Source organism: Callionymus lyra, chromosome 3 (genome assembly GCF_982586985.1).
Source record: "Callionymus lyra chromosome 3, fCalLyr1.hap1.1, whole genome shotgun sequence".
Taxonomy (NCBI): domain Eukaryota; kingdom Metazoa; phylum Chordata; class Actinopteri; order Syngnathiformes; family Callionymidae; genus Callionymus; species Callionymus lyra.
In genome coordinates this window covers 22,668,057-22,685,684 of record NC_141820.1, presented here as the reverse complement: position 1 = coordinate 22,685,684, position 17,628 = coordinate 22,668,057, and the positions used below count along the sequence as shown (strand labels likewise).

At 40.6% G+C, this 17,628-nt stretch overlaps 2 protein-coding genes across 3 annotated transcripts; both read right to left on the bottom strand.

Annotated features, from left to right (window-relative positions):
* Window positions 1-239: 239 nt before the first annotated feature.
* On the bottom strand, window positions 240-6,262 carry ak2 (adenylate kinase 2). Of its 2 annotated transcripts, XM_087787099.1 has the most exons (7): window positions 6,081-6,262; window positions 4,541-4,666; window positions 3,950-4,060; window positions 3,743-3,837; window positions 2,906-2,978; window positions 2,579-2,798; window positions 240-433 (listed from the first exon to the last, which is right to left on the bottom strand). In XM_087787099.1, the coding sequence occupies exons 1-7, from the start codon at window positions 6,177-6,179 to the stop codon at window positions 426-428; spliced, it is 732 nt and encodes a 243-aa protein (XP_087643225.1). In that variant the 5' UTR covers window positions 6,180-6,262; the 3' UTR covers window positions 240-425. The 2 variants fall into 2 exon arrangements, with proteins under 2 accessions (XP_087643225.1, XP_087643224.1); XM_087787098.1 differs by lacking the exon at window positions 240-433 and having other exon boundaries at window positions 2,538-2,798.
* A 1,275-nt stretch (window positions 6,263-7,537) lies between these two features.
* On the bottom strand, window positions 7,538-16,972 carry klhl43 (kelch-like family member 43). The gene is made up of 7 exons (XM_087787094.1): window positions 16,867-16,972; window positions 12,891-13,303; window positions 12,680-12,828; window positions 12,260-12,606; window positions 10,900-11,199; window positions 10,662-10,837; window positions 7,538-10,069 (listed from the first exon to the last, which is right to left on the bottom strand). Exons 2-7 carry the CDS (start codon window positions 13,199-13,201, stop codon window positions 9,271-9,273), a joined length of 2,082 nt encoding a protein of 693 aa, XP_087643220.1. The 5' UTR covers window positions 13,202-13,303; window positions 16,867-16,972; the 3' UTR covers window positions 7,538-9,270.
* Window positions 16,973-17,628: the final 656 nt, after the last annotated feature.

Below are 17,628 nucleotides of genomic sequence, written 5' to 3'. Positions count from 1 at the left end.
AGAACACAAGTGACAGAAATGCAACAAAATGCTACATTCACAAGTTAAGGTTGGGTTACAACATTAAAAGGGTAAGTTAGTCATTTTTATTTGTATAGCGCTTTTCTAGACCAGGGTCACAAAGCGCTTAAACAATCAAATCAATATTCAATAAAGTATATACTTTAAAGGGCAAAATAAAACTGATAACACAACAGGAGTTCCAGAAAGTGTTTAAAAATAAAATAGAAAGCACAGAGTGGGGGTTTGCAACAAAGCGGGTTTATTGGGAGCACACACGCATCTGAGAAATGTTCTAAATCAATGTAAGCCAAGACAACTTCACAGATGTTTTACCCAATTTCCTCCCCACCCCCCCACACACACCAGACACGGTGTCTTCCGGATGATCTTTTCTCAAAGCATATTCCTCAGGATCCAAGGTTTTATCCAGCTGTAAGACAAATGGGTGGTCGGTGAATTAGAGTCAAATTATAAAAAACACTGGTAACAACAACAACACATTCAAAAGTCACCCGTACATTCATATTCTATGTTAAACAAGATGGCAGCAAACATCAACAACTCAGAATAGACATTTGACACAATTATATAGGCAAAAGCTGCTTCATTGTTTAAGATAAACGAATAATGTTTTCTACATGGACCTACATGGAGTCGCCATCTAGTTAGATCCTGCTCAGTGATGCCGACAACCCCGGGGAAAGATTCCTTCGTGATAATGCATAAGACACTGAGCTAATGTTGCCGAATTAAATTTAATATTTATATCCTACGCAAGGATTAAACCTTTGCTTTTTGTTTTCCATGACAACATCCAGTAGAGAACATCAGTATCCCAGTCAACGTGAGAGAAACCATCTGCATGAGCAATACTTTCATCCAATGCAGCCATTGAATTGTCGGTACAGTTAAAACTTTTAAAATAAATAAATAAAAAAGGAGTTAGAAGACACGACCTGAAGCAAACACTGAGAAGGACACATGTTTAAAAAGTTGGTTTCTGCCTTCTCAGGTGTTCCCCTGTAGACTGTCTAGCTGCTGGTGAACATCAACAAAGACACTTTGGAGTTCAAACTTCAGACGAGGCGATCAAAGACTCTTGGGAGAAGCGGAAACAGCAGCCGGGATTCTGAACTTTTCTTACAAGGAAGTTCCCAGAGAGATCCGACTTCCTTTATTAGGACCCTTTGATCCAGGAGAAGCTGCTGACAGCTGGTTTGTGTGGACCAGATCATAACACTCTGCCAGAGTAACCATGAAGATTAAAATAACTTAAAAATATGCAGTAAAACATTGAGTAGCCATGAAGATTAAAAGAACTTAAAAATATGCAGTAAAACATTTAAGAGTCTTACGACTCAAGTCAAGGAAACTTGTTTTCTTAGTCAATCTCTTTGAATATAGACGTCGTCAATAGCAGACATTTTTCTTTGCCAATTAATTTGAGCCATTACACAATAAACAACGGCATGTTCTTACAGATAAGAAGAACAATGAACCGACCTACTGGAAAACCTCATTAGACGAGTTCCTCAGAAATTGTTAATCATTTCCTAATGAAGTCAAACAGGAAATTAAATAGAAGTGATCGAGTTCTAGGTAACTATAATTTTAGCAAAGATATTGATCTGGCACTCGAGCAGTAGGAAGATGGTGGGAAAAGGGAATGTTCAGGAAAAGGGAAGCAGTTTAAAGACAAAGCTCCATTCACTCCCATTTTTTCTTTTTTAAAACGCACTAAACGAATTGTTGGGTAGAAGTGAGAGCCATTGACTGTCATTTTATACTTCTAAGAACACATTTGAGCCAAGTGACAATAACTACAGTCCATCCTACACCAGGAGTGTCAAACTAAATCACTCAAGGGACAAAATCCTTTAGCAGCAGTTTAGAAGTTAAGGGTCAAACAAAATGTATATTCACCAAATAGAAAATAAAAGTTTGATTTCGATCACCGTATTTTCATTTTTTTAGGCTCATTTCATCTTAATTATTTCCGTGTTTGTCTTCCTTAACCAAACAACACAATCTGCCCCTCAACATAAACACTGGTATCTTAATAGATCATAATATGAACATAACATTATCTACTTGGATTTACAAGAGTTTGACAATGTGTGTTCTACACAAATGGAAGTTATTTGTTCTGATCCACCAACCACACTGTATAATCTTCACCCCAACTTCCTTCAGCTCAAAATAACTTTTAATCGAAGCTAGTTCAGCTGCTGCTTTAACCCTTTAAAATTAAAAGGTTCTAAAACAGAACGAGGATTTCATGCAAGCAGCAATCCAGCAAAGTGTGGATGAATCAATTTTCATAGTATATTGTTGAATAAACTGATCAAGGTTCAATCATTATTGGCAACGAGCACTTTGTGATCACAGATAAGGCGAAGCTGAACATGGTTGATTGTAGTGAATCGTTCAGACTTTGTTCTGCCATTGTGGATTTAAAAATAAAATAGAATGTTTCCAATGCCATGTTGAACATCTGCACCCAAGGAAAAGGGCAGCCAAGAGAGGGAAAAACAGGAGGAAAAGGAGTTTTAGATGAAGAAGACTTTGTGTTTACAGGCGCTGGCTCGGGCAGGAGTTTCCGTGGCGACGGTGAATGCGGCGACAATGGAAGCGAAGACGACGTTTGGGCTCTTGGAGGCGTCGATGGCAGTGTGGATACCCCGGGCGCTGTAGTAGTCCACCAGGGGAACCGTTTGACGATGGTACGCCTCCAGACGAGAATGCAAAGTGGTCTCATTGTCGTCACTACGGCGCATCAGAGGCTCGCCAGTCACCTGATGGGAAGAGAGAAACAAAAGAGGTCAAAGCTTTTCTTTAAAAAGGGCATTATCAGGGGAGCAGGAAGCATTTAAGAAGCAGCAGTGGTGGACTGGCTACTTACATCATCCTTCATGTGCTCTTTAGGGGGATTGAACTCTTCATGGTAGGAGCGTCCACTCGGCTGATGAATTAGCCTGTAGTGAGGTGAAATCAGAGAAAGAGACAAGACATCGTGACTCATCATGTTTTTATCATTCCTCTTATGTCAACTCCAGCCATCATTTCAGATCCCAGAGGACAGACAAAGACCCCCGACAAAAGAGAATGTCCTCTGTAAACATCCTGTGTTATTCTTTCATCAGAAGCAGGACAAACATGGGGTTGTCTTCGCAAAGTGTTCACACTGAACACGGAGGGTCAGCACTACAGGAGGCTCGGAACAACAAGAGTTACATAAAATCATTTGTCACTGTGTGAAGAGCAGAGGAAACATGTTTCTAGGGATGAACCAAATTTAAAATTTGGGGCTCAAAGCAGAAAATTGAATAATAAGTACTTACGATAGATACGGTTTTTCATCTTTGTAGCTTTTCTAAATTCACTAATCCTGATATTTAAAAACATTTATGGACACTTTGCTTAAAATAAAAAAAATATATATATATATATATATATATATATATATATATATATATAATAACAATGTGCATGACTAGTTCATTTTTTATTTACATTTGCCCAATAACCAAGGGCTGAAACATTTACACAATGGAAAATAAATACACGTTTAAAAAAAAAAAAAGCGCAAACTGCAAAACCCAAGTTTTTCTTTTAGCAGTGTATAATTGAGTTCCACTACGACTTCAGCAACATCATAAATAAATGTGGCGAAAATCATCATTTATATAATACAATTTCTATACAACAGTTCTTAAGGATGTGAATGGAATAAAACTACCTGCCGCAAATCCTGCGCACCAGCAGAGAGTCATCCACAGCAAACTCCACCACAGAGTCCAGCTTCTCTCGTCTCTTGTCGAGCAGGTCATCCAGCTGAAAGACAAGCATCTCATTTTCTTTCCAGGACTTACATGAACATACATTTTGTCAAGTTCAAGTTAAGAACATCCGTTGTAAGAGGAAAAACTAAAAATCCACAACCAACCATCTCTGCTTGCTTTACAGTCCGAGGGAAACCGTCCAACAAGAAACCATTGCTGCAGGGTGGGGTGTCCAGGTTCTTCTCAATGAGTTCCACCACCATTTCATCACTGACCTACAAGTCCACAAGAACAATCATCGCACCAATTCACAGTCTGGAGCACAAACGCATGATCTTAAACGCCGCTGGGTTTGTGGTTGCATATGCAAGGAAGATCACTGAACAGGTAGCCTGATATAAAAAGGAAAGAAATAAAGTACTCGAAACAAGAGATGCCAAAGGTGTGATTGTTGTGGCCTCCTCGTGATGGAGGTTGTTGTTTAGGTAAAGCAGCAGAAGAGTGTGATCGCAGGTAAATCCATGAAAATATATTTCACAGCCTTTTAATTATTCAGCTGGGAATTAACATGTCTGCAAATGAATTGAAAAACCTGAATGGCATCCAAACATGTAAAATCCATTTAGTTTGTTTGTGTAAAGTGAGGCTCTACTTTTAATTTGCTATGTTCAACGTGGGGGGGGGGGGGGGGGGGGGGGGGATGTAGGCAGCATTGTCCCCGTGAAACAAGAGATTTTAAAATACAGTCGACTCACCAGTTTGCCAGCATCCATGGTGGCCTTCAGCCTCTTCCCGAGCGCAGAGCCCGAAGCAACCATGGCTCTCAGCATGTCTCCCGTGGCCAGGTGACACACACAGTATTGCTCTGCAAGTCGAGGCGCCTACACACACAAAAAAAATGTTTTAATAGTCGATATGTCAGGAACCGTTATTGCCAGTGTTGTCAACAAAACATAGTGTCGGGTCAGTACAAAATAAAATGATTAGATATGACACAAAATAAGCAATCGCAAACAGAACCAAACAAGGCACCATAAAGTAAGTAAGTAATTTTTATTTATATAGCGCTTTTCTAGACCAGGGTCACAAAGCGCTTAAACAATACTCAATAAAGTATATACTTTAAAGGGCAAGATAAAACTGATAACACAATAGGAGTTCCAGAAAATCAAGGAAAAGCCTGAACAAATAGAAACGTCTTAAGATGTTTCTTGAAGGAGTCAGTAGATCCATCAAACACAGAGGGAGAGGAAGATCGTTCCAAAGCTTAGGAGCAAAAGCCTGGAAGAATTTCTCTCCTCTGGTCCTGAACCGTGTGCGTGGAACCATCAGTAGATTCTGATCCACAGACCTCAGAGCCCGAGCTGGGGTGTAAGGCTGGATCAGATCACTGATGTAAGGAGGAGCCTGACCATGAATAGATCTGAAAGTAAGAACCAGAATTTTAAAATTGATCCTGAAAGAAACTGGCAGCCAGTGAAGAGTTTTAAGGATCGGAGAAATGTGAGTTCTTCTACTTGAGCGGGTCAGAATTCTCGCTGCAGAGTTCTGAACCAACTTCAGGCGAAATAGCTCCTTCTTGTTAAGACATGAAAATAAACTCTTGCAATACTCCAGACGAGAAGACACAAACGCATGGATTACAAGCTCCAGAACATGTTCCGACAACATTTTCCTAAATTTAGAGATTTTTCTCAGTGGAAGGAAACAGTTTCTGGTCAGTTTTCTGCAGTGTCGAACAAGAGACATGTCTTTATCAAATACAACACCCAGGTTCCTCAGGCTCAGTTTGACAGACTGACCCAAGTCACCCAAGTACTGACTCAACCCTGGAACCTTAAATGTTTTTCATACTTTGAATTTGTACATTCTTACACTTGAATATACATTGGCCCTCGGTGGGGGGGGGGTTGTAACCAAGTCTCTACAGCAACTTAAATAATTTAAATGAAGTCTGTCAGTGAGAAGAACACACCTAAGGAACTTTGAAGAGAACTATTAAGAGACAATTGAAACGTTTTTTTTCTTTTTCTTGAAAGAGCTACACCAGGCAACAACAGAATAGTTCAGTAAATGTCGGGAGTGACATTATTACAGCCTCTCAATAAACAAGCTGACATCACAGTGTTGTTATCTTGCTCATAATACTTCATTGTGTGTCATAAACAAATCCAAACGTTGCCACGTGTTTGTGTGTGTGTTTATGTCTAACATTCACAGGTCAAACTCCTGCACCTGAAGAACCAGCAGTACCAGACCATGCGCTACATGCTAATGCTAACGCTTCTCGCTCACCTGAGTTCCCTTGCCGGCTCCGGGTGGTCCCAGCAGAATGGCCCGGATTCCGTCATGCACCTCAGCAATAGCCTCCTTCAGCTGTGCGACTGGAGCCATGTTTTGGACCGACAAGAGTCCCACCAGGAAACTTTTGGAGAAGTCACTGGGCTTGTAGCTGCGGCGCTGACAGCTCCAGGGCAGAGAAGAGGAAGTGACTCCGCCTCTTTTGTGCCTTCAATGGAGAAACGTCCCGCCTCTTGCGGAATAAAGGCATTTCATTGGCTGTAATATTTGTCAGTTAAATAATGGTGCGCTGATTGGCTAAAGGTGAAACGTTGGCTTACGTAAAAATGTTACTTCATATATTTGAAGAGGAAGACTTTCAATATTATTTGTAAAAAGCTAAAGTCAAATATTAGTTATAAGAACAATAGGACAATAGGATTCCTATAAAGTATTGTTAAAACATTTGATTCGATCAAGGTGAATGAATAACGTCTATAACTATAATTACGTTTGTGTTTAAATTGGTGCTATTTTTTTATTAAAACAATAAAGCGTTGAAAACCTTTTTTTCTTTTACTTTTTATTATTACGTCCATATCTGAAGTAAACTATTGTTCGTTGTCAAGTATAATAATTTATTGTCAAGTAAGATTATTCAATTGTAGTATTGTTTTTAGCTTTTAATTCATAATTTTTCAAGGTTTTGTTGCCATGTGTTGTTTTTCTTTATCACTTTTGTTTCTTTTTGTTTGGTGACGCCTCAAAACTTCAGTATATGATGTCGCCCAACCCATTATTGTCCAACATAATTTATTATCTATATTATTAGGTAACGTTTTATCGTTTAAAATATTTATCGAATTAATAGTCAAGTTAAATGAGTTTCATGGGTCAGCAGGTGGCAGCAGTCAGTCTACTGCCTTCAGATGCGAATCCAAAACGCCACCAAAACTTTGAAAGATAATCCGTTCCTTATCCCATCATCAACGTACCCTGAACATTTTAAAACAAAGCATCATTTTACTTTGACTTATCCATATAATTGTAGACCCACCGCAGATTAATAAGACAATAAATAAGCAACATTCCTCCAATAGATAACTTGAGCTCGTCAACCTCAAATACAAATTTATATTTTTCATTAAAATTTTGAGCTTGATGAACATAACTTAAATCTAAATGAGCTATGTTTATTGATATTTTTGTGTTGGGACATTTGCTCCATTATAACTTTATTATGGAACAGAATTGTCTGTTGTGTCATCACTTCAAACTGGAAGCTTCTTGGATTGATATTTGTAACCATATGTTATTTTTCTATTACCTTTTTACTTGTGAAGTGATTTTGAGAAAACAATGTCCGCATTAAAAAAAAAAAGTATTATTGAAAAAAAGTAATTTGTGCACAAGCAGATTCTTTATGGAAACAAAAACAAAAAATTAAACTCCAGGTTGGTTGTCAGATTATCTTTATTCAGTGAAACTCCAAACAAGTGAGGTCAGCAATACTGGTGTCCAGGAGATTAATGAGGGATATTGACAAATGAAAAAAACCCTGATCAGCCTCATAATACATCGACAATCATTCATCTAAACTGACGGAGTTTCACTAGTTGAACAGTTTCATCATTTATTTTTTTCAATTTAGTTACGAATTAGTTATTACAAACCCAAAACAGATGAAACAGAATTAGTTTTCCCTTTTCTTTGTTTGAAAACCTTTTTTTTTTCTAGCTAAAAAGAAGTAATAAAATCAAAACTGGACGTATTTATTTTATATGTATATCCTAGTGTGGACTATTCAACATTTCAAAACTTTATATATAAATGTCTCTAAGCTGCTGGTGTATATTTATGGAAATATTTCAAGATTGATTATGAGATTATGTGTCACAAAATGGCTCATGTTCTATCATAGTTACACACACGCATTCACTCACTCAGACACACAGACACTAACGCACACACATACTCTCAACATATATTTCTACACATTCTTGATGTAGTGACTCCATGCTCTTTTCCAACAGCCTGCTAACGCCGCCATCGTTCTACCACTCGTCCGCTGTTCCGTGTTGAACTTCCCATGATGCATCCCTTCATCGCCCTGTCTAGACCATGCCAGCTTTCAATTCCTTCTTCCTATTTTACTTTTCTTCTTGAACATCAATTCTGTCGCTTCACATTTTGGAGGTTTAACTCATAAATTAAATAATTACATTTCATCAAAAGATTTTTGAGGTTCATTCATTTAAAATGCACAAAGATTTTGTTTACAATTTATTGCTAGTTTTAAGGGCTGCACGATATTCCACTTAAGTATTATTGAAGCTATATTAACATGCATTTATGATCTAAGAGACTTATTTGGCTTTTATTAGCATATTTACATGTGAAAATGAAAAGAAGAACCAGATGAGATAAGATATAAAATGGCATATTTACAATGAAATGTATTAACTGTTTAAGATTTTGAAGTCTAAAAGTGTTGTTTGAATGTTTTAAAGGGGTCTTGTGTTGATTTAAAATCTCAATCTACTTTCATCTTCTGTGGCGAATACCTACAATGAAAAGTGGTTTAAGCTAAATAATGTATTTTCATAGCTTCCGCCAAATCTAAATGATGAACAGACTCTGTTTTGAATTTACCACGGGATTCAACCAACACCTTCCCATTTTCAGCCCAACCTTAAAGCAGCAGTGAATTTGTTTTCTGGCTCCCCCCAGTGTTAGAACAGTGTAAATGCAATGTTATGTGAAGTTAAGTCAGTACTTAAGCCAAGATTGAAATGAATACAAACGGCATCTCAGATGCACTGTGGTAGTTAAAGCAGCATGTACTCCAAAAAAAATATGAAGAAAAACAGGATAATGTGAAAATGTTACGTAGTGCTGCTTTAAGATCAGGTCCTCTTGGTTAGGGTTACACAGGAAGTCCTGGCTTCTCACACTGCAGTTATAATTGGATGTAACAAGATGCTCGCACTAAAGTACATTTGAAGTAACTCGCCATGAAGCTATAAATAATACTGTACACAGTTAAATTGATTGAAACCTTAAGCCTACAAATATACCCTACGTGTCTGACATCGTGCAACCCCTCTAGCTTTTTTTTCAAGTTATCGTAAACAAAAACAGGGCCGACATGGTCCAGATGCCTGCCTGGAACGACAAGCCTTCCCCGCTTCATCCGAGGCCTTCTCTACGCCTTGATGGTCTGGGTCGGTGCGGCGCTGCTCTCCCTGCTTCGGTTCTTCACCTGCTTCTGCTGCTGGTCTTCGCTGGGAGTGTTGCGATGCTGCTGCCGGCGCGCTGCATGTCGGGGGGGCAGCGACAGCGCGCAACAGGACACGCCCACCGTGGGCTCGGGCAGATCCTCCACCGTGGACCAGCTGTCCGTGGCCGGGTCGTACTTCTGGACCGCCGCCTTGTAGCGCTTCTCGCCTTCGTTCCAGCCTCCCAGCAGAAACAGCTTGTTGTCCATCGAGGAGAGGCCGGCGGTGCTGACGCCCAGTCGCAGCGGCGCCGCACGACTCCAGGCGCCGCTCTCGGGCGAGTAGACCTCCATGGACAGCACGTCCACTCGCTCGCCGCTGGGACCCAGCTGGCTCCCGCCGACGACGTACACCTTCCCGCCCAGCGCCGTGGAGCAGTGCCAGCCCCGGGGGGTTTCCATCGGCACCTTCTCGGACCAGGTGTCGCTCTCCACGCTGTAGCAGGCCACGGAGCGGGAGTAGGCGCAGTTGATGTAACCGCCGGTGACCAGGATGTCGCCGGAGGGCAAGGTGGCGCTGGAGTGACAGCAGCGAGGGGATTCCATGGGGGCGCGCATCTGCCAGGTGTTGGTGGAGGGCACGTAGCTCTCGGTGGTGGCGAGCAGGCCTTCCACGTTACGACCCCCGATAGCGAACAGGCGCCCCCCGCTGGCCACCAGGGAGAAGTGGGTGCGTCGCTGTCGCATGCTGGCCAGGTGGAGCCAAGTGTTGAAACGTGGGTCGAATCTAAAATACACACAATAGGAAAAAGTATGGGGTTAAAATCTGGCCATGCCCTGTCATTTTTTGTGGCCCGATGATTGGCAAAACATAAGAGTCATTGATATCGTGAGATTCTGGATTTCAAGAACTGTTCAAAGACTTTCGAGAAGGTAAATAAGCAACTGATGATAAGTAAGTAAGTAAGTAAGTAATTTTTTTTTGTATAGCGCTTTTCCAGACCAGGGTCACAAAGTGCTTAAACAATAAAAACAATATTCAATAAAGTATATACTTTAAAGGTCAAGATATAACTGATAATACAACAGGAGTCCCAGAAAATCAAGGAAAAGCCTGAACAAATACAAATGTCTTAAGATGTTTCTTAAAGGAGTCAGTAGATCATCAAACACAGAGAGAGGAAGATCGTTCCAAAGCTTAGGATCAACAGCCTGGAAGGATTTCTATCCTTCAGTTCTAGATTATTATGCCACAAACCAATCAAAGGCAATATCCTGTTTGGTAAATATACATTTTGTTAGCCCCACTGTTGACTGTTTAAGTAGTGAGCCCCCCTTGTGTGAGTGAGTTTGGTGTATTTTCAAGGTGCTCTCTGTACCTGCTGAGGGTGCTGACGGCGTGTTTGGCCTGGTTGCGAGCATCGTTCTGATCCTCTCCTCCCGCCACGTATAAGAAGCCGTCCATCACGGCGACGCACTGGTTGAAGCTCTTGGCTGGCAGCTGCGTGAGATGTCTCCAGTTAGCTCCTCCTTCTTTTGGATCTCTCCACAGCACCTGGAAATCAGTCATAAAAATTATATTCCTTAGAATCCACAGCGACTTCTCCACTCGCTCACCTCCCGGCTGAGCGCTCGCTCCGTCAGGGACGGCCGGCCGCCGATGGTCAGCAGAGTGGTCTGGCTGGCCCGGACCTGAGTGCGTCTGGACTGCAGGGTGTTCTGCTGGTACGGCAGCAGGTGGTAGTTCATGGCGTCCACCAGCAGACGGTGACACTGAGGGTCCATCATCATGCGAGGGACCGGCTGGATCTGACTGACCAATTCGCTGGCGGGGATGGTCTCGAAGCGCACATGGGCGAGGAGCTCGCCGGCATGAGGGTGACGGGCCGCGTCGAAGTCCAGCCACTTCTGTGCCAGCTGTGGAGAGACAACAACGACTATCGGTTTAGCCAGGGTGTCTATGACTAGACCGCGAAAAAAAAAACAATAGTTATCTATTTAATCTATCATGTAAAAAAGCACTTACAGTACATATTTGAACTCAAGACTGCTTTGACATCAGAAATAGAGGTCGGGCAGAAAATCAAAAATTAAAAATAAGTGTATCGTCTCCCGCATCCACTGACCATCTATTTAAATCAAAAAGCCAGTCGATTATTTATAACCACACTTTTTCCTGATCTCAGTAGCACTGTATGTTGGCCCTCACACTCACTGATCTTATTTTGGCCTTCAGCAGAGGGTACGGATCCTTTCTAGGCCAGGGGTGGCCAATGAAATTTCCCAAAGGGTTAAATTACATAGAGTGGTTCCTTGCATATATTTCTACTTCCTCACAGATTCACAAGGTGCAGCATAATTAAATAAACTTCTGTAAGCTGCAGTAAAGCTTCTTGACATTGTTCCGAATATGTTATCTGAACAGCAGATTAACTTTAACTCAACCCCAGAAAAAAGTGGTAGCCACTAATCACCGAACCCACCTTACTATGGTCCCAACAGAAGACCCTTGATGCCTTTCTACACAGTTCTCTATTTAGTAACAGCGAATTGACCGCCACAATACTGTATTTAAATTCTACGTCTATGTAGTTATGTGAAAAGTGATCCAAAGCTGCAATTGGTTGGCTGGGCGGCAAAGCATTATGGGGGCAGTGCAGGTCATCATGTTGATAAGAGAGAGATAGGACCTCCTATGCACTGTTTCAAATAAATATTGTTGATTTATACCTTTTTCGCAATTATTAACAATTTCATGTTATTAAAAGTATATAGGATTTTGGGATCCAAAACTGTGTGTAAATGACCATTTAGGAAAGGTTGCAAGGAGGAATTATGAGGCCTTAACATGTATTTGAATAGTGAGAAATTGAACCAAAACTAGATAAAGTTAATTGCAGGGGGTTTTCAGAACCATATAAACAAGTAACCAACATACTGACTGTTGTGAGGAACGAATCCATAAATATTCCCTCACCTGGAAGGCAGTGACCTCCGACGGCAGCATCAGAGTGTCGTCCTGCAGGAAGGCGGAGATCTGCTCCAGGGTGAGCTGAGTGAAGAGTGGGGTCTCGGAGAACTGCACGAAGTTGTCCAGGACATAGCGGCGGGCGGCCTCGCACACCGGCAGCAGGCTGTACGCCGCCGCGATGTTCCAGATGTAGACGCAGGTCTGGACGTTGAGCTCCGCCAACAGGAAGTCCATGCACATCTTCAGGAGCTGAGGGATCTGCAGAGTGGCGGCGGCCGAGACCGTGCAGCCGATGGTATAGAGAGACATGTGGACGCGACCCAGGTAGGCGAAGGTGATCACATTGGCCAGGCCTGAACACACAGGTGAGAGGATAAACTTGAGTTACCTAAACTTGAAAATCCATTACTATGTGGGTTAGCCTACCAAGGGGAGACAGGGAGGGGAGCTCCAGGCGCTTCATGTTGGGGTCCTTGGCAAGGATCTCTCTGAAATACTGACTCACAGAGGAAATGACCAACTTATGGACGTCGAAGGTCTTAGTCTTAGAGCCCAACTCCAGGTCTGTGAGAAACCTGGGGAGAAACATCATCAGGAAAAACAAACTCAAGTCATCTCTGAACCAATCTTGACCCACTTCTCCTGTCGCATCTTGCTCAGCTCCTCCAAAAGGGCGTTGCCGTGCATGGGCCGGGTCAGCTCGCTGCCCAGGCCGAGGCCTCGCTCCCCCGGCTTGATGACCGGCGGCGGCAGCGGCAGGTTGAGGCTGTTCAGCTGAGCGATGTCCAGCGCGGCCATCTGCTCGATCTTCTTCACGCCACTCTCCATCACCACCACGCCGTCTCCACGTCTCTCGATCTTCAGGGGTGCGGGGCCGGTCTCGGCGGCGACCTCAGACACGTCGGCGTCCACCTTCTTTTGGCGTGAGGCCTTCTTCTTTGGTGCCATTATGGGATTTGTCTTTGCTGGGATTGTTGATGTTTTGACTGTCAAGTTTTTGACAGGTAATTTAAGAACTGTTCTGGATGTTGATTTTACTTCACACAGCACCTGAAGAAGGGTAGACAAATACAAGTTCACAGTCAAGTTTTAGTTATAGAGAAAGGTTGATTTTTTATGATCAAAAGATACTGTGAAAATTTACATTTAAATTTAACTTTGGTCAGAATTATGAACAATTCAAAGGAAAGTCAGAAACACTACCATAAACATACAGTATAGGGTGGCTCAATGAAAATATTACAAAACAATCATCTCAACACAACATTTGAACCGTTACCAGAATGTGGGGAACAACTGTTCTAATACTTTGAACCTGGTAGAGTTCCATTGATGGCGAGTCAAATAACACCCTGCAGAACTCATGGTCAAGCTGAGGGGTTGGGTTAGTGTTTGACATCAAGATTCTGAAGCATCGTATCGGAAATGAGCTGACGTCTGCCAACTCAGGGCCCAGCAACAGAAACTTGGATCAAGTATCAACAACCCATGAATGCAAATATGCCATACTTTCCATTACTTATGATTATTTTTAAACTAATAATCCTAACAAAGAAGTACAGGCTATAGTTACTGCTTAGCTATATAAATGCTATATCTCTTGGGTTAAACTAAATCAGCCTGACTTCGCAGTGAACCATAAACATAACAAACATAAGTCATAACTGACTTCTGTCTCTGTTATTGTCTTAAACCTTCTAGGCTCTCTCCTTTACGAAGAATGACTTTATGTTCATTAGTGTCGCTAACTTGAAAGACTTTGAAACTTTGTTTTTGCACTTTGACTTTGCTCAAACTATCACGTTTAAGTGCGACTGATGTGTTGTGTCTTAAATAGATGTTGGACTCTATTGTTCTCATCAGTGTCTGTTTGTACAAAACTCACTTTTCATTTAAACATTTGCATTAGAAAATTTGCTTAAGCCCCGCCCACACTTTGGTTCTCTGGAGATTAAATCTGGTTTACAATAACCACACCCACTCTGCTGTGATTGGTCAATCATTGAGGTTTGTCACCGTGCATCATAAACCCAGGAAGTCTCTAGCTCCAAGGGACTTGTTGTATAAATGATTAACATTACTAAGTCATAATGGACTCCACTTGTAACCTCTTGTTTGTCGAGATTTCAGACAGGATTAAGCAATAACTTCGAAACATCATAATGATAAGGGACGTACTGCATCTTGGAGAGGAAGGCTTCAACACTTGAAACATTAAAGAGTTGGGTTTTCACATGAGTTGACCTTTGATAATATCCAGACCACCCTGGTCCAGAAACAGCCTAAACGCCTCTGTCTTTACCTGGGTGCTGGACTTCCTGACTTACAGGCTGCAAACAGTCAGTATCCACAACATCTCTCCTGTTCACCCTGTTCACCCTCGAGCTGTCATATTAAAATGCATGTTGACCAGACAGCAGTGTTGGGATCCATCAAATCGTAACATAGTCTTGTACGAGTGATTGCCGGTTAAGAAGAATTAAAATAAATAAAATGAAAAAATCAGGTTGGTGGTGGTATAAAGTTAAATATTTTTCTGATCATTGCGCCAAATATATTTTCATTCTTGGCTTTGTACTGATGGCAAAATGTCTTTATTGTTCTTGTATTAATTTTGAAACATTGTTGTAGACGTTAAATACTGAACAAGATACAAATTATAATAGATTTTTCTTCTGAAATTGTATAACCTTTGTTGTCTTCTTTTACACTGAACACGTGGTAAACATCCCTCCTGTATTACAGTCCAATGCAAAACTATCCAGTGATCGCTGAAGGTCGAAGGCCAGAATAAGAAGCTTAATAATTGGCTATAAATAGTACTAGGAAACATAAGTAAAATATTTTCCATGTGCTAATTGAACAAGTCAAAATAAACAAACAAGTGTGCCAATGTTTATATATATATATATATATATATTTTAAATGTAGTTTGACTGTAAGAAACCTCAAATTCCATGAATATTATGTCAATAAATAAAATGTATAATAGGCATATATAAGAATATCTGCTGGTTCCCAGTATAGGACACAACAGCTGCTGCACTCACTCTGCCATGTCAATAATCTTATAAAGGCTTGCAGCAGCTGAGTCTAAAGTAGTCACGTGGAGATCTGTGCAGTTTATTTACATCCTCTGAAACTACACATGAACATTTTAGAAAACATTACTTCTATATCTGAAATCTTTATTCTTTTGATTTAAAAAATATATTTCTTAATTGTTATTGATTTTAACTTTTTGTTTCCATTTTGAATGGTGAAGGTTTAAAACAATATTGTGCTGTTGGATGTTTTGATATATTATAGAGACATGTATACTGCCCAGATTCATCAACTCATATTTACTAGTAAGCCACCGTGTAAGCAATAACTCTCCCCTTCACATTCATCTCAGTCCTGGTGTTCATCTGACACCGGCAGCAGCTGCTGGTCATGTCCTGGCCGCTCCATGTGAGGAACCACAGTGAACTATTTAAAGCCCACTGACACTCAGTGACAGACGAGCTCTGGTTTGATACAAGAATGTCTCTCTGAATGTTACTTTGTTTACACTTTACACACGCCTGCAAAAATATAATAGACACAGCTAATCACAAATGATAAATCACAATATTAATGGTTGGAAACATTTGCCAATAATCTTTTTGGCATGTTAAACAATAATCTAGCATTTTGTTTTCATGCCAGTGACGAGATAACAATATTTAGATAACAAAGAGGAAACAATATATTGTAAAAAAAAAAAAAAGCATTATTTTTTGTGCACAGTTACAACACACAGTCTCTTTAAGAAAATATAGTGTTCTACCAGATAACGTTAGATAAGCATCATTTGTGAAATTGTTAGTAAAAATTTTGTTTAAATTGTTGCACTTGCTGTTCATAAAAGATTCTGTGAGTCAAAAGAAAACATACATTCATTATTTGATTGTTCTGAACAAATGATAGCTCTTGGTGTGATGGTCATGTTAACGATTGGCTACCAATAGTAAAAATGTTGTCAACCAAACTCTGCATCAAATGTTTCAAAAGATAAATATTTATTTATAGTTAATCAAAAGGGCTTTGACCTTTATCGCGTTTAGAATATAGGGGAGCAAGTAGACTAGAGCATAAGAGCAAAAATGATGATGGAACAACTTTTGAACCCTTCAATACTTAGTATTCATTTTTTCAGTTGTTATCAACCGTTAAAGGTGAAAATACTGGGAAACAAAACAAATGTTTTCTGTGGCAACAAATATAAAAACCATAATAACAAAACAACAGATGCAAAAAAATGCACTTTGTAATAAAACCCCCACTAATCTCTCTCCAGGGGGAAGCGTTTTTGGAAATCATCCCAAACACTGATAATGTACGCCAATCCCACATTGTTTATTAATAGATGCTGACACACAGGACTTGTATTTGAAAGTTGATCTATGAAGAAGTGAAGTACATGATAAAGTATAGTATTTGAAATACTGTAAAAAACGTGAATCAATGGCAATAAAAAATGTCTGATTCTGATAAAACACGTATTTAAATTCATTTCTTTTTTGGTATAATTTACTGAATTAATACATGATCATACAAGGATAACTGAAGATCCGATAGTTAAACGTTACCTCTTCCTTTATCTTTCCCCCTTCTTTTTTGGTTTTCAATCCTTCTGCATTTGTTGACGTTCTCAAAGGTTACTTCTCAGTCCATCCGTCTGTCCACGAGAGTGCTGTGTGTGTGTGTGTGTGTGTGTTTCAATGTCAGATCTGAGGATCCAAACCCAACTGTGATGTCACTAACATCAGCTCCACCTTCACCTGACATCACATCACCAGCCACTCTCTTGGCCTGACACCCCCTCCCCAGCTACTATTGTCCACCTCGATGTCCAAATAGAGGCAGCTAGAGCTCCCTCCCCTCCCAAAATATCCCAGAGGCAAGATCAGACTTGTTCTCTGATTGGCTGCCATGTTAGGGTTCTTGATCTCACTCTTTTTTTATATTCCTCTGTTTAACAAACCAAACAATTAAGCCGTTCAAAAAAAGACTTTATCGACAGCAGACTTTAGACAGAGAATATTTAGTTGGTTCCACTTAAATAGCTTCAATTTGTCAGTTTGAGTTGAATTGGTTGTTGGTACGCCCAAGTGGGAGGAGGTCTCCGGGCAGACGCAAGGCACGTTAGACAGATTCTTGGTTGGCCTGGGAGCCTCTCAATATTGACCCATCCTTAAGGCGTTGGAGCTTTAAAGATGCTTCACTAACTTGCGCTTTGGTTATTCCTTGATGAAACAAAGGCAGAGAAAAACTTATATAAAGTTATTGCTTCTTAACTGCTTCCAAGCAGGACTGGGCTCCTTCTTGTTATAAGTTTCTCTTGCTATCGA

Bases quoted from the DNA above. Each gene is read 5' to 3' on its own strand.
- ak2 (XM_087787098.1), bottom strand. From the start codon at position 6,179: ATGGCTCCAGTCGCACAGCTGAAGGAGGCTATTGCTGAGGTGCATGAC. The intron at 4,667-6,080 runs GTGAGCGAGAAG...TTGTGTGTGTAG, and splicing joins GAGCCGGCAAGGGAACTCAG to GCGCCTCGACTTGCAGAGCA. The intron at 2,799-2,905 runs GTAAGTAGCCAG...TCTTCCCATCAG, and splicing joins AAGAGCACATGAAGGATGAT to GTGACTGGCGAGCCTCTGAT.
- klhl43 (XM_087787094.1), bottom strand. From the start codon at position 13,201: ATGGCACCAAAGAAGAAGGCCTCACGCCAAAAGAAGGTGGACGCCGAC. The intron at 12,829-12,890 runs GTGGGTCAAGAT...GTTTCTCCCCAG, and splicing joins AGCAAGATGCGACAGGAGAA to GTTTCTCACAGACCTGGAGT. The intron at 12,607-12,679 runs GTAGGCTAACCC...CTGTGTGTTCAG, and splicing joins CCCCTCCCTGTCTCCCCTTG to GCCTGGCCAATGTGATCACC.